The following is a 14,218-nucleotide window of genomic DNA, read 5'->3' as shown; positions in this document are numbered from 1 at the left end:
TTTCCATATTTACCTTTTAAACCTCTGTGACTCGTTCACACTCAAAATGGTTATCCATGCCTTATATCCACTACATCACTAACACTGAATCCATTTTACTAGTGAACAAGAGCATTCCTTCTAGTGCCTTTCCACCTAATACCTTGATGGCTTTGAGGAAGGGTTATTCTTGTAGTGGAGGCTATAGTTTGGGTATCACATCATCCTAATCCACTTCTTTCCCCTTGTCCTCATCTTCTTCCAACTTCTCTTTCACCTTATTAGCCATCTCTACAACTTCATGCAATAATGTACTTATAGCCTGGTGCAGGAGCACCTAGGAAATATGCCAAGTTTCCTAAATCGTTTTTGGCTTGTAGTGGTCTTGGATAGAACACATGAATAAGGGCTATGGGATAAAGCCCCAAGTGTGTGAGTTGTGTTTGTAAATAGGTTTTTGTTGTGTTTGAGTTTCCAAGTTGCTTCTATGTTGGCAAAATTGCTTAAATTGCTTGTTAGAGCCTAGAATGGTCAAACACTGACCAAGACCCCAGGAGGATGGGAAACATGGAAAATATGTTAAAAGTTGTAATTAAATGGAAATAGGTTCATTTAACCATGTTTGAGGTCATGGAGCCATTAAATGCACAATAGTGCAAAAGTTGCACTTGGCAACTTTGCAACTTTGCAAAGTTGCTTGACAACATTGACAAAAAGTGCTAAAACTTTATAAGGGCTTCAAGAATCAGTTGGAAACCTATGGTATCTATTGATTCACGTGGGTAAGAGGTATTTAATACCAATCCAAGTTAGTTTGAGGGGGGGCATATGCCTTTGTACGAATTTTGGCATTGGAATGAAGAGCAAACTGAGCATTTTGATGACAGTTTTCTGATTTCACCCTTCATCCACACCTTTAATGGATTGATAGGGTTGCTTTTTTCATGTGATTTTATAGTGTATGGAATGTAGATGCTTTGGTAAAGATTAGGAGTTTTTTTGATCAGTTTCATTACTAGTTTGAAAAATCTTTTTAAAGTTGCCAGTTCGCTGGTCTGTACACAGCAATCAGCAAAGAAATCTCTATAACTTGAATTCCAAGGGTGGAACCATGATGGCCTTTTGGAATCAAGTACTAGACTGTATAAAAAATGTAAATATGTATTTTTGTCTTGTTTTTCAGAGGTTTGTTGTTTTTTCCAAGAGGCCCTAGGCGAGTTTGCATACCCGGCTAGGCAATGAAATCAGCAAATAAGTGTTTGAAAGGGGCATAGAATGGGGTGTTGGGTGCAATACAAATTCATGGAAGGAAAGAGTGGTGAGTGAAGGAAGTTAATTCTAGGATTGCAGTCATTTAGAGTCCATTTGAGTGGTGGAAGGAGGAACTCTCTATATTCCTGTTCATACAAACAAGAAACCCTTGTAAATAGACATATTTTTGGAAATCCCTTGTACGGATGACCTGGGTGTTGCAGACCTGAAAAATCTTCAAGGGGAGCCAAAAGGGTATCCAAATCATAAATTTTTTTGAGTACTTCTTAAGGGTTTGAGGAGATATAAGCCAAAAATCAGTTTTGGAGGCCAAATTTTGTTATTAGTCTTGGTAGCCCTCTTAACTATGCAATCTTCAAATCGATTGGAAACCCAATACTCCAATTCACTTAGTGATCCTAAAAACTATTGAATGAGACCTAATACAAGCCTTGGAATTCAATATAGCCAAGAATGTACTCCTGGAAGCCAGTTGTCAAGAACGGTGCAATGAGAGCACTAGGGAGACCCCATGGTGAAATAGAGTTTTGAGTTGATTGGTGAGGATTAGTGTAATAAGGGAATATAGAGAAGATTCCCTTGGAGTAGGGTATAGGATAAATACCCTAAGAGGCTAGGAGAAAGCCTAAAGTGAGTTCTAGTAGTTGAGGCTAGAACCTTGTTCAAGATCCTCCCCATCAAATTGGTATCAGAGCCTTGAAAGGTTTGGGACAAGACATTGTGTATGTCTTATTTTGGAAGTGAGTTAGTGGGAGAAACCACCATGGTAACAAATGCTGAGTTGGCAAAGGAAGTGACAGAACAAAGGGAGAAAAATAGGCTCCTTGAGGAAGCCTTAGAAGCTATGAAAGATAAGCTTGATGAAGTGGTAGAGACAGCTGGAAAAATGAAAGAGAAGTTGGAAATTAATGAAGAAAAGGGAAAGGAAGAGAATGAAGAGGACTATGTACCTAAACCTGATCCTCCATTACAAGAGGAACCTTTCCTTAAAGCCATCAAGGCATTGGGTGGCAAATCTCTTGAGGGGATACCCCTATTTACTGGTAAGATGAATTCAGAGTTGGTCATGAAATGGATTGAAGGGATGGAGAACCATTTTGAATGTGAAGGCGTATCAGAGGCACAAAAGGTGAAGGTTGCCAAAGCAAGATTAAGGGGACCAGCCCTAACATGGTGGAAGTTCATTCAAGAAGAGAGGGAAAGAGAAGGCAAGAAACCTATCTCTAATTGGAAAGCTATGGTGGCAAAAATCAGAGATAACTATTTGCCTGAAGACTATGAAATCCAGCTACACAAGAAGAGACAAAGCTGGAAGCAAAAAGATTTGGATGTGGCCTCCTATACTGAAGAGTTTCAAAAACTTTGCTTGAGATCCAAGGTCCAAGAGGAGGAGAGCATCAAGGTGGCTAGATATTTAGGTGGTTTGAAATGGAGTATTCAAGAGGAGATCAGCCTTTGGACTCCTACTACTGTTCATAAGTGTTTTCAATTGGCACTCAAAGTGGAAGATAAGAATAGAAGGAAACAAGACTCTAACTCTAGGGGTAGAGGAAGAGGGAGGGACTCTAGAGGACATAGAGGTGGTTATGGGGGAAGAAGCAATGAACCCAAGGCCACAGGAGACTCCAAGTTGATTGAGCAAAGTGGGGAAACAAGTGGAAGAGGTAATTTCACTAGAGGAAGAGGATTTGGTGGTGGAGCTAGAGGCAGATCAAACAATTTCAGCAGGGGTTCACATTTTGCAAACATGAAATGTTACCATTGTGGACAACTTGGTCATCCAGCCTATAGATGTCCTGAGAAGGCATCATCTTCCCAAGGGGATAAGAAGATAACATATGTTCAAGAAGAATGCAGCAACAATATAACTTCAGAAGTGAATCTTGATTCTGAGAAGGGAGAAAATCTGATGTTTAGAAGAGTTTTGATCAAGGAGCCTAGCAAAGAAGAGCCTAAACAAAGAAGGGCACTTTTTAGAATAAAATGCAAGATACTTGGTAAGGTTTGCAAAGTTATTGTTGACTCAGGATCAACTGATAATATCATCTCTGAAGAGGCTGTCCAAAATCTCAAGCTAACAAAGATTCCTCATGATCATCCATATAGAGTCACATGGCTGAATAAAGGGCAGAATGTGTTGGTAAATGAACAAGTTTGGGTGGATTTTTCAATTGGAGGATATCAAGACAAAATTATTTGTGATGTGTTGCCCATGAATGCTTGTCATCTACTCTTGGGTAGACCATGGCAATATGATAGGGATGATGTCTATCATGGGAAGAAGAACTTGTATACATTCAAGAAAGGAGGAGTGACATACAAAATCCAATCACTTGTTGAGGAAGGCATAGATGCAGCAATAGATCAGCGTGTTCTACTCATGAGTGGAAAAGAATTCTTACATGATTTCAAGGAGAACAATGAAGTTGGGTTTGCCATAGTTGTGAAACCAAAGGAGAAAGATGCTGTCAAACAAACACCATTGCCAAGAGAGGTAAAAGAACTATTGGATCAGTTCAAAGACATCATAAGTGATGCAGAACTTGCCACACTCCCTCCAAAAAGATCTATTAGTCACCAAATAGACTTTGTTCCTGGATCCTCATTGCCCAACAAGGCTGCTTACAAGATGACTCCAGATCAAAATAAAGAAATTGCAAGACAAGTACAAGAGCTACTTGACCAAGGTCTCATTCGGAAGAGTATTAGCCCATGTGCTGTACCGGTTGTTTTGGCACCAAAGAAAGGAGGTAAGTGGAGAATGTGCACTGATTCTAGAGCCATAAATAGGATAACAATTAGATATAGGTTTCCTATTCCTACAATAGAAGATCTAATGGATTGTTTGGGGGGTGCTAAGTATTTCTCCAAGATAGATCTCAAGAGTGGCTACCATCAAATCAGAATGAAGGAGGGTGATGAATGGAAAACAGCCTTCAAAACTACGGAAGGACTTTATGAATGGCTATTAATGCCATTTGGCCTCTCTAATGCACCTAGTACATTCATGAGGCTAATGAATGAAGTGTTGAAGGACTACATAGGCATTTTTGTAGTGGTTTATCTTGATGATATTCTCATTTTCAGCAAGACTAAAGAAGAACACATGAAGCATTTGGAAATTGTTTTAAAGAAGTTACAAGAAGAAAAATTGACCATTAATCTTGAGAAAAGTGAGTTCTTGAAACAAGAGTTGGTTTACCTTGGTTTTGTAGTTTCACAAGGTAACTTGAAGATGGATGAAAGTAAAATAGAAACCATTCTAAACTGGCCTACACCTAAAACAGGGGCTACAGTAAGAAGTTTCCATGGTTTGGCACAATTCTACAGGAAGTTTATAAGGGGTTTTAGTGAGATATGTGCACCAGTATTAGACACCATCAAGGGAGGACTAAAAACTAAGTTCTTGTGGACCAAAGAAGCCAATGAAGGGTTTGAAAGATTGAAGAAAGAGGTAGCTACTAAACCCATTTTGGTTTTACTTAGTTTTGACAAGTTGTTTATTGTAGAATGTGATGCAAGTAATATTGTTGTTGGGGCTGTATTAAGCCAAGAAGGAAGGCCAGTAGCATTCTTTAGTGAAAGGCTAAATGAATCCAAATCTAGGTACTCATCCTATGACTTAGAATTGTATGCATTGGTGCAAGCACTTAGGAAGTGGAGGCACTATCTTTTACCTAAAGAGTTTGTTGTATACACTAATAACCAAGCATTGAGTTACATCAACACTCAAGAGAAGTTGAGCCTAAGACACATCAAATGGATGGAGTTCCTACAATCCTACACATTCACCATCAAGCACAAGAAAGGGCAGATAAATAAAGTAGCTGATGCATTAAGTAGAAGGCTGCTTACTATCCAAGAAATACAATTAGAGAGTATTGGAGTTGAAGGTTTCAAAGACCTATATGCTGATGATGAAGACTTCTCAGAGGCCTACGAGGTATGTGTAGAGTTTAACAATCATTTTCATAGCAAGTTTGCTGATTACACTTTGCAAAATGGGTTGTTGTTTAGGGGAAATCAATTATGTGTGCCTAGAGGATCAATGAGAGAAAATCTGATCCAAGAGAAGCATAATGGAAGCCTTAGTGGACACTTTGGTTTGAACAAAACATTGGAGTTGGTGGAAAGATTCTACTATTGGCCTAGGATGCAAAGAGATATCCGGAAGTATGTTGAACAATGCATGATTTGTCAAAAGGCCAAGGGAACTTCTACAAATGCAGGATTGTACCAGCCCTTACCCATTCCAAATAGGCCATGGGAATGCATCAGCATGGACTTCATAGTGGGCTTACCAAGAACAACATCAGGTTTGGATAGTGTGTTTGTAGTTGTGGACAGATTTAGCAAAATGAGTCACTTTATTCCTTGTAAGACTACTCATGATGCTAGCTATATTGCTCACTTATTTTTCAAAGAATTTGTAAGGATTCATGGCTTACCAATCAGTATAGTTTCAGATAGAGATGTTAAATTCATGGGGCACTTTTGGAAGACCTTGTGGAGAAGGCTAGGTACTAACTTGGCACATAGTTCAGCTTACCATCCCCAAACTGATGGTCAAACTGAGGTAATTAATAGGGTGCTTGGAAACCTTCTAAGGTGTTTAACAAAGGAGTATGGCCAAGTGTGGGATCAAGTCCTACCACAAGTTGAGTTTGCCTACAATGATAGCACAAATAGAACTACCGGTAAGAGCCCTTTTCAAGTTGTTTATGGTTATCACCCAAGAGGAGTTTGTGAGCTACAAGAATTAAAGAATCAAGAAGAGATTAGTGGACATGCAGATGATTTTGCCCAGTCCATGAGAGAGGTACATGAGCAGGTCAAGAAGTCCTTGATAGAGGCTACTCAAAGGTTAAAGACTAAAGTAGATGAAAGGAGGAGAGATTTACAATTTGAAGTAGGAGATTTGGTGATGGTACACTTGAACAAGGCTAGACTTCCAAAAGGTGTTCCAAGCAAGCTTCAAATGAGGAGGATAGGGCCTTGTAAGGTTCTAGCTAAGTATGGCCCAAATGCCTACAAGATTGAGTTGCCAAACAATCTAGCCATCTCTCCCATCTTCAACATTCAAGATTTGGTTAAATACAAGGGTCCTAATGTCATGGAAGAGGACCACATCATAGAGGTAGATAAGAATATTCCAGAAATCAGTATTCCTCTCCAAACCAAGCCTCAAGCTGAAAAAGTTCTAGATTCAAGAGTAAAGAAGAAGACTAGGCATGGAATTTATATGGAGCATTTAGTAAAATGAAAGAACCAGCCTGAATCTGAAGCGACATGGGTAGCTGAACATGAATTCAAAAATAGAGGTATCAGTCAAGATCTCTTGAATACTGACCCACCTTAAGTTTTTTTTTGTCATAGGGGGAGAATGGTGCAGGAGCACCTAGGAAATATGCCAAGTTTCCTAAATCATTTTTGGCTTGTAGTGGTCTTGGATAGACCACATGAATAAGGGCTATGGGATAAAGCCCCAAGTGTGTGAGTTGTGTTTGTAAATAGGTTTTTGTTCTGTTTGAGTTTCCAAGTTGCTTCTATGTTGGCAAAATTGCTTAAATTGCTTGTTAGAGCCTAGAATGGTCAAACACTGACCAAGACCCCAGGAGGATGGGAAACATGGAAAATATGTTAAAAGTTGTAATTACATGGAAATATGTTCATTTAACCATGTTTGAGGTCATGGAGCCATTAAATGCACAATAGTGCAAAAGTTGCACTTGGCAACTTTGCAACTTTGTAAAGTTGCTTGACAACATTGACAAAAAGTGCTAAAACTTTATAAGGGCTTCAAGAATCAGTTGGAAACCTATGGGATCTATTGATTCACGTGGGTAAGAGGTATTTAATACCAATCCAAGTTAGTTTGAGGGGGGGCATATGCTTTTGTACGAATTTTGGCATTGGAATGAAGAGCAAACTGAGCATTTTGATGACAGTTTTCTGATTTCACCCTTCATCCACACCTTTAATGGATTGATAGGGTTGCTGTTTTCATGTGATTTTATAGTGTATGGAATTTAGATGCTTTGGTAAAGATTAGGAGTTTTTTTGATCAGTTTCATTACTAGTTTGAAAAATCTTTTTAAAGTTGCCAGTTCGCTGGTCTGTACACAGCAATCAGCAAAGAAATCTCTATAACTTGAATTCCAAGGGTGGAACCATGATGGCCTTTTGGAATCAAGTACTAGACTGTATAAAAAATGTAAATATGTATTTTTGTCTTGTTTTTCAGAGGTTTGTTGTTTTTTCCAAGAGGCCCTAGGCGAGTTTGCATACCCGGCTAGGCAATGAAATCAGCAAATAAGTGTTTGAAAGGGGCATAGAATGGGGTGTTGGGTGCAATACAAATTCATGGAAGGAAAGAGTGGTGAGTGAAGGAAGTTAATTCTAGGAGTTCAGTCATTTAGAGTCCATTTGAGTGGTGGAAGGAAGAACTCTCTATATTCCTGTTCATACAAACAAGAAACCCTTGTAGATAGACATATTTTTGGAAATCCCTTGTACGGATGACCTGGGTGTTGCAGACCTGAAAAATATTCAAGGGGAGCCAAAAGGGTATCCAAATCATAAATTTTTTTGAGTACTTCTTAAGGGTTTGAGGAGATATAAGCCAAAAATCAGTTTTGGAGGCCAAATTTTGTTATTAGTCTTGGTAGCCCTCTTAACTATGCAATCTTCAAATCGATTGGAAACCCAATACTCCAATTCACTTAGTGATCCTAAAAACTATTGAATGAGACCTAATACAAGCCTTGGAATTCAATATAGCCAAGAATGCACTCCTGGAAGCCAGTTGTCAAGAACGGTGCAATGAGAGCACTAGGGAGACCCCATGGTGAAATAGAGTTTTGAGTTGATTGGTGAGGATTAGTGTAATAAGGGAATAGAGAGAAGATTCCCTTGGAGTAGGGTATAGGATAAATACCCTAAGAGGCTAGGAGAAAGCCTAAAGTGAGTTCTAGTAGTTGAGGCTAGAACCTTGTTCAAGATCCTCCCCATCATAGCCTCTAGGGCTTCCTCTAGGAGTCTATTTCTCTCCTTATGTCTTGTGACCTCCTTAGCTAACTCAACATTAGTCACCATGATGGATTATCCCACTGACTCAAACATATACAATGCTTATCCCAAATATTTTAGGGCTTTGATACCATTTTGATAGGGAAAGACCTCAGGTTCTTGTCCTGACCCACTCCTAGGGCCTCACAAGGAACTCTCTTTGGCCTTACTAGGGATCTCTCTAACCCTTCACTAAATGGTGTTCTTGACTTACCTCACCACCTTCCAAACTTGGTCCTCTCTATCAACTATCAATTCCCACTCACTATCACACCAAGTTGCCTTTGTTATAATATTGGTTCAATCCAATCCAACTCCACCATGTCTTTCAAGAACTCTTAGGCTTTTAGAGTATGTTGTAGAGATTCCAAATCAATCCATTAGATATGTTTTGGGGTCCTTAAGGTCACAAAATTCCACATGTTCCTATCGATCTCTTCAAACCTTGCTAATTAGGCTTAGTAGCCTTTTGTACCAATTAGCCCTCATAATAGGATTTTTGGAGCATAACTTGTAAAGTCTCTTAAAAAGTGCCAAAAAATAATCTCACTTCTTGATAACCTTTTCAGTGTTCTACAAGATTTATTAGGTCTTGAACCATCAAGATGTTTGTGCATCACTTTCCTAGAAATAGGCCTATCACATCCAAGTTCACATCCTTTTTCTCTCTACAATCACTAAGACACTGATGCAATGGATGGTGGTGGGATGAAGATCCAAACAAAAAGAGTAAGGAAAATACCCAAATTTAATGCAATGTAATGACCTTTAGTTCCTCTAACACTTAAATGTCTGTCCAAGACCTATACTATGACCCAAGGTGGTTTGAATAACCTCAAGACATCAATATATGACGATTCAACTAGTTTTACCCTTCCTCAAACTCACTTTGGTCATAAACTAGGAAATGTACATTCTAGGCCTAGTAGCCATGTTGATTAGGTCTCTAGCAAGCTTCAAAAATGCATAACTCTCAAGACTCCCAAAATACTAAGAAAACCAATTACCTTTTCAGTTACCCTTTATTGATTACTTCAACATATCAAAAGGACAAGTAGGGATTCTTTGGATAATATTCCCTATTTCAATGATTGATCAGAAATTTAAGTTTGCAAAAAGGTGGCTTTTGAAAGAAACTATCTTAAACTTGATCCTAGGCTCTAGAACTCTCAACAATCTCATAAAATGGATTCAATTAGAGGACTCTACAACCAATTTCAATTTATAGTTTCTACAAACACAAAAACCCCAAATTATGCCTTCAAACCCTCAAAATCTAGAGCTTTGTCAATCTCGACTCTCCCAAAGCTTTCTTCAAGATATAAAGGTTGGAACACCTTGTAATTAGCATGTGTAGATTGAATCCAACATAAAAATTCTCTCTCCTTAAGGCCAAACTGCTACTATTGTAGCATACTTAGCAATTCAATGTAAAATCCTTCCAAACAACATGGTGATCACCAAGAACTCATCTCCTTTCTTCACAACTACATGTTACTGGGTTAGTAGGTTATGATACAAGTAGAATTAATACCATTCCATGAAAACCATCCCATACATTCATGGAATGACCATTCCTTTAAGAACTTTGTCAAAGTTACTTGAGAAAATATGAAAATACTTGTTACAGTCTACACAAATGAATGGAGATACTATTGGAATCATTCAAACCAAGTGTGAAATGAAATATAAAACCATAAAACAATGTCCTTGATTCATCTAGGGCCCAATGGATCTTCAAAAAATACACAAAGAAAAGAATGAGCTCATGAAAATTGCAAAAATGGAGACATTCCTTCTTAATTATATGTGCAGTCTGTACAACCACTTCTTTGTCTGTACAAATGAATTCTCCAGACTATATAACCTTCCATATAACTTACCTAACCACCCTTGGCTGGTATAGGGATGACTAAAAGCCTAAAACACTACTAAAACACTTTTCCCTCCCAAAACCTACTGGCCGTTGTAATTCAAAAATTTGAATTTACAACATTATAAAATTTGGCTTTTAAAAGCATTTAGACTAATCCAACCTTGTCAAATGACTTAGATAGTCTTATTAAGCATTCCTAAATACTAACCTATCCCAATATGATCCCTTTTACATCCTTATGACCATTTAGTCTCTTTTTGAGCCTCTAGGACCTAGGATTTACATATTTTGCATTTTTATGCTATGAAAGGCTTTAAAACTTCCCAGTTGATTCCACCATGCTATGAGTGATTTGTCTTCATGCTTGGAGTCCTTTGGTTGTCCCTATTTCCCTAAAGTGCCTTTGCACCAGACACCTTGTTGGGAACACCAAGGCTTGTGTGGGGCTTGGTGGGAAAAATAGAAAACTATGATATAATGAGACAAAATTACATATGTATAATGTATATACATTACTCTAATAGAATCCTAAGGGCCATGAAGGTTCACCTAGTAGAATCCATGCTAGAGGAGATTTTGTGCCAACTACTCTAACTAGACCAGTGAACAAGGTACTTGAGGAAAGATTTTCTAACTCCTATAAATATTGAAGAGCCTATAAAAAAAATTGCACATCCTATAACTAGAAATTAAAATCTAACTATCCATGCCAACAAGATGACCATGTCAATCCATTAACTTATGGGTGTTGGACATGCAAGATCACTGTAAACAGATTACTATGAATTCCTTATTACTTCAAATTTCTATCTACGTTCAAAAATGTCTCCCAAAACCTCAAGTGGATTTGAAAGGGTATTATCTCCCTAAGATGCACATGCCTCAACTGTTTAAACCAACTTCTAACTCATTCTTGGTTCATTGGGAAAAAGCTGCTAATTATTGTCAATGCAACTTTGCAAAGTTGCAAAGTTATCATTGACAACTTTTACAATTTTTGCAATCTAAGTGTTCCACCCCTTTTTATGACCACTAATGGATCCAACTTGGTCCCTTAAGACCATCTAAATTCTATTCACACCATTACAACCTTTTCGGGGTCAAATTCAACTATTTTACCAAGTTTGACTCTTTGACAACTATTGCCTATTCTAACCTAATTAAGCCAAATGCTAAGCTAATTCCTACCAATTTATGAAGTCAACATCATAATCAATCTCTAGGGACTCCAACCAATTCTTTATTCTCTAGTGGTTTGGCTAGAACCATTTACAAACAAAAAATGCATAAGATTAAGTCACAATTCCTAGGTGCTCCTACACCAACAACACATAGATTCACTCTATAGAGTAGATATCAAAGGGGTTTTGAGGCCCACAAACCATAAGACATAGAATACATGGAACCCAAAATCCAACTGAGTCCCTCAAAAACATATCTTGTTAGAAGACCTAGACCCAAGGGATTGTGAAAACCCATAACTTATCAACTAAAATAATTAGCCACCAAGAAAGGCCCATAAAAATTAGCATCATCCTTCTTAAAGAAAGAAAAAAAAAACAAAGAGCACAAAACCATCTGAAGCAGATCATCAAAAAAAGAGCCACAATAGTGCTCCCAACTTAAACCAGGATGGTTGGGGCATAGAGAACCCAACCCAACCAATCCTTAGAAAATGACCACAAAATCCATATAGCCTCTAGAAAAATAAATTTCAACCAACATGCTAGCCCACCCAAAAAAAAAGGGTTTATAGTTAGGGATCAAATGATGATATAACATTAACCACTAATTAAAATGTTTAGCAAGGAGAAAAGGACATGATGTATTATGATTCTAAGTTAATTGAATTCCAATATATATGTAAATAAACAAGTTTATAAAATATATGTTTGTAATCACACACACACACACACACACACACACACACACACACACACACACACACAAAGATTCTATCTTTCTATCAAATAATTTTATTTCTTAATATTTGAGAAAAAAATCTTTGACTAAATTTTTTCTTATTGAAATATTTTTAGGTGGGATATCTCTCTAGTGGATTCCATGCCTGAAGAAATGAAAATTTGTTTCAGAACTATATATAATACAGTAATGAAAGTCACAAAAGAAGGAAGCACGAGACATGGGCATGATGTATTTCCTTATATAAGAGATTTGGTATGTATCATAATATTTAGCATTCTATCACACTCTCTTACATCTTTTATTTCTCAATCTATATAAATAGTACAGAAATGTAATTTATAATGTTTAAATGGAATAGATGGAGGCCCAAGTAGCATCACTGGATATAGAAGAAAAATGGATGCAAGATAGATATGTACCTTCACTAGATGAATATATAGACAATGCTAAAAGCTCTATGGGATTAGGTACAATAGTTTTAGCCACAATGCTTTTCACAGGAGACTTATTCTCTAGTAATGTGCTCTCAAAAATTAGTTGCGGATCACAATTTCTCCATCTTATGTCTCTGATAGGATGCTTAATCTATGATACAAAAACTTATGAGGTATGATTATATTCAATAATTATTTCATCATTCCTAATATGGATAGATATCTAGTTATTTAGGGCCCATTCATCTAATGCAACATAGTAGAATATAGTCCATTAACCATAGCAATTTTTTTTCTTAATGATTTAGGAGAAGAAAGTTGAAGGAAAGACTTCATCTGTACAATGTTGCATTAAAGATTATCCAAAAAAATCAGAAGATGAAGCATTGAACCATATTTATGCTCTCATGCAAAGTGCACAATTGAAGCTTAATTGGGAATTGGTAAACAACAATGACATGCAAGAGAGTTGTAAAAAGCTTATCTTTAACACAGCACGAGCAATGCAGTTGTTTTTCACGGAGAATGATGCTTTTATGCAAGAGAATATTATCAAATGCCTAATTCAACCAATTTTATAGATGGAGGATACAACATTATATATTCTTTTGTTGGAAATATAAGATTATTCCCATGGGTAGGTGTGTATTTTTAGTATGAGTTGTAAAAACAACTAATCTATGTAAAGGAGTGGTTATTGAAGGCATAATCTATGATTTAGGAGATGAAAATATTATAAATTTATTATATAAACTTAAATGAAGTAATTGAAAAATATTTTATTATTTGTGTAATAATTTTCTCTCTAATCATTGAAGAAAGTGCCTTTATTATTATGGTTCAATGTATTGAATATATTTTTTGGAGAATGAGATTTGGAATCTTTATAAAGTCATTATCTTATATACATAGGTATTGTATAAATCTTAGTTTTTTTAACGTGGGAACTTTCTAAGAATAAATGCTATTGTGCTATAATTTTCTCTTGTTTGAGTTCAAATTTATTTGTAATATCTTTCAAAAGATTAATCTAAGCTTGAATAAATTCATTAAGGAAGTGGGATAATTTGTAGTCAAAGAAAAAATTGAGTAACAATGAGTAGTAAAAAGAAGTAATTGGCACATTAGAAGTTTGAATCCTTGATTGAGATTTTATGTTTAGACTAATCCTTGATCTTATAAAGATAAACATTGATGAAGTTATTTGACGAACCTTATTTAAAGTTATAAGTGTTATAGAAAGATAACTAAACATGTCTATGATAATGATTACTTTGATGTCCATATTTCTATTATTTTATTGGTTACCTATGTCTATTATTTATAATATTTGTTTTTTTTTAAAATATTGTCATATTTTCTCACTCTAGTCAATTAAATATTTTTATTCCAAAATTTATCATGTGATCTTGTTCACAAAAATGAAGATGGATAAGTAGGCAATCCATAAGGTTTCAAGTTTTATCAATAGTGTAAAATAGAGGAACTACAAGTAAAAATAACTATAGAAGTTGTTCAAACTTTTATTTTTCTCATTTTTTTGAGACATGTGAGATTATTGAATTGCAAATTTTTTTTTTTTAAATGGAACTATATGGTGGTGGTCACAAATTTAAAATATAACATAAGGCCTTATCCTCACCAATTAGGCTAGGTTGTCTTA

The 14,218-nt window shown here is 36.4% G+C and overlaps 1 protein-coding gene across 2 annotated transcripts in view; it reads left to right on the top strand.

The window, feature by feature from the left end:
- The window catches only part of LOC149534007 (bifunctional isopimaradiene synthase, chloroplastic-like), an 84,703-nt gene extending 71,351 nt beyond the window's left edge, over positions 1-13,352 (top strand). Inside the window, exons 12-14 of one of the 2 annotated variants that reach the window (XM_089804868.1) lie at positions 12,235-12,373; positions 12,480-12,728; positions 12,864-13,352. In XM_089804868.1, coding sequence (XP_089660994.1) covers positions 12,235-12,373; positions 12,480-12,728; positions 12,864-13,136 — 661 coding nt within the window. In that variant the 3' untranslated portion in view covers positions 13,137-13,352. The remainder of the gene's footprint in view (positions 1-12,234; positions 12,374-12,479; positions 12,729-12,863) is intronic. The other variant, XM_089804869.1, reaches the window with a different exon arrangement.
- The last annotated feature ends 866 nt before the right edge of the window (positions 13,353-14,218 follow it).

The sequence above is a fragment of the Cupressus sempervirens genome, chromosome 10, assembly GCF_028749045.1.
Source record: "Cupressus sempervirens isolate cs-2001-9-10 chromosome 10, ASM2874904v1, whole genome shotgun sequence".
Lineage (NCBI taxonomy): Eukaryota > Viridiplantae > Streptophyta > Pinopsida > Cupressales > Cupressaceae > Cupressus > Cupressus sempervirens.
This window is presented reverse-complemented; position numbering and strand designations above follow the sequence as displayed.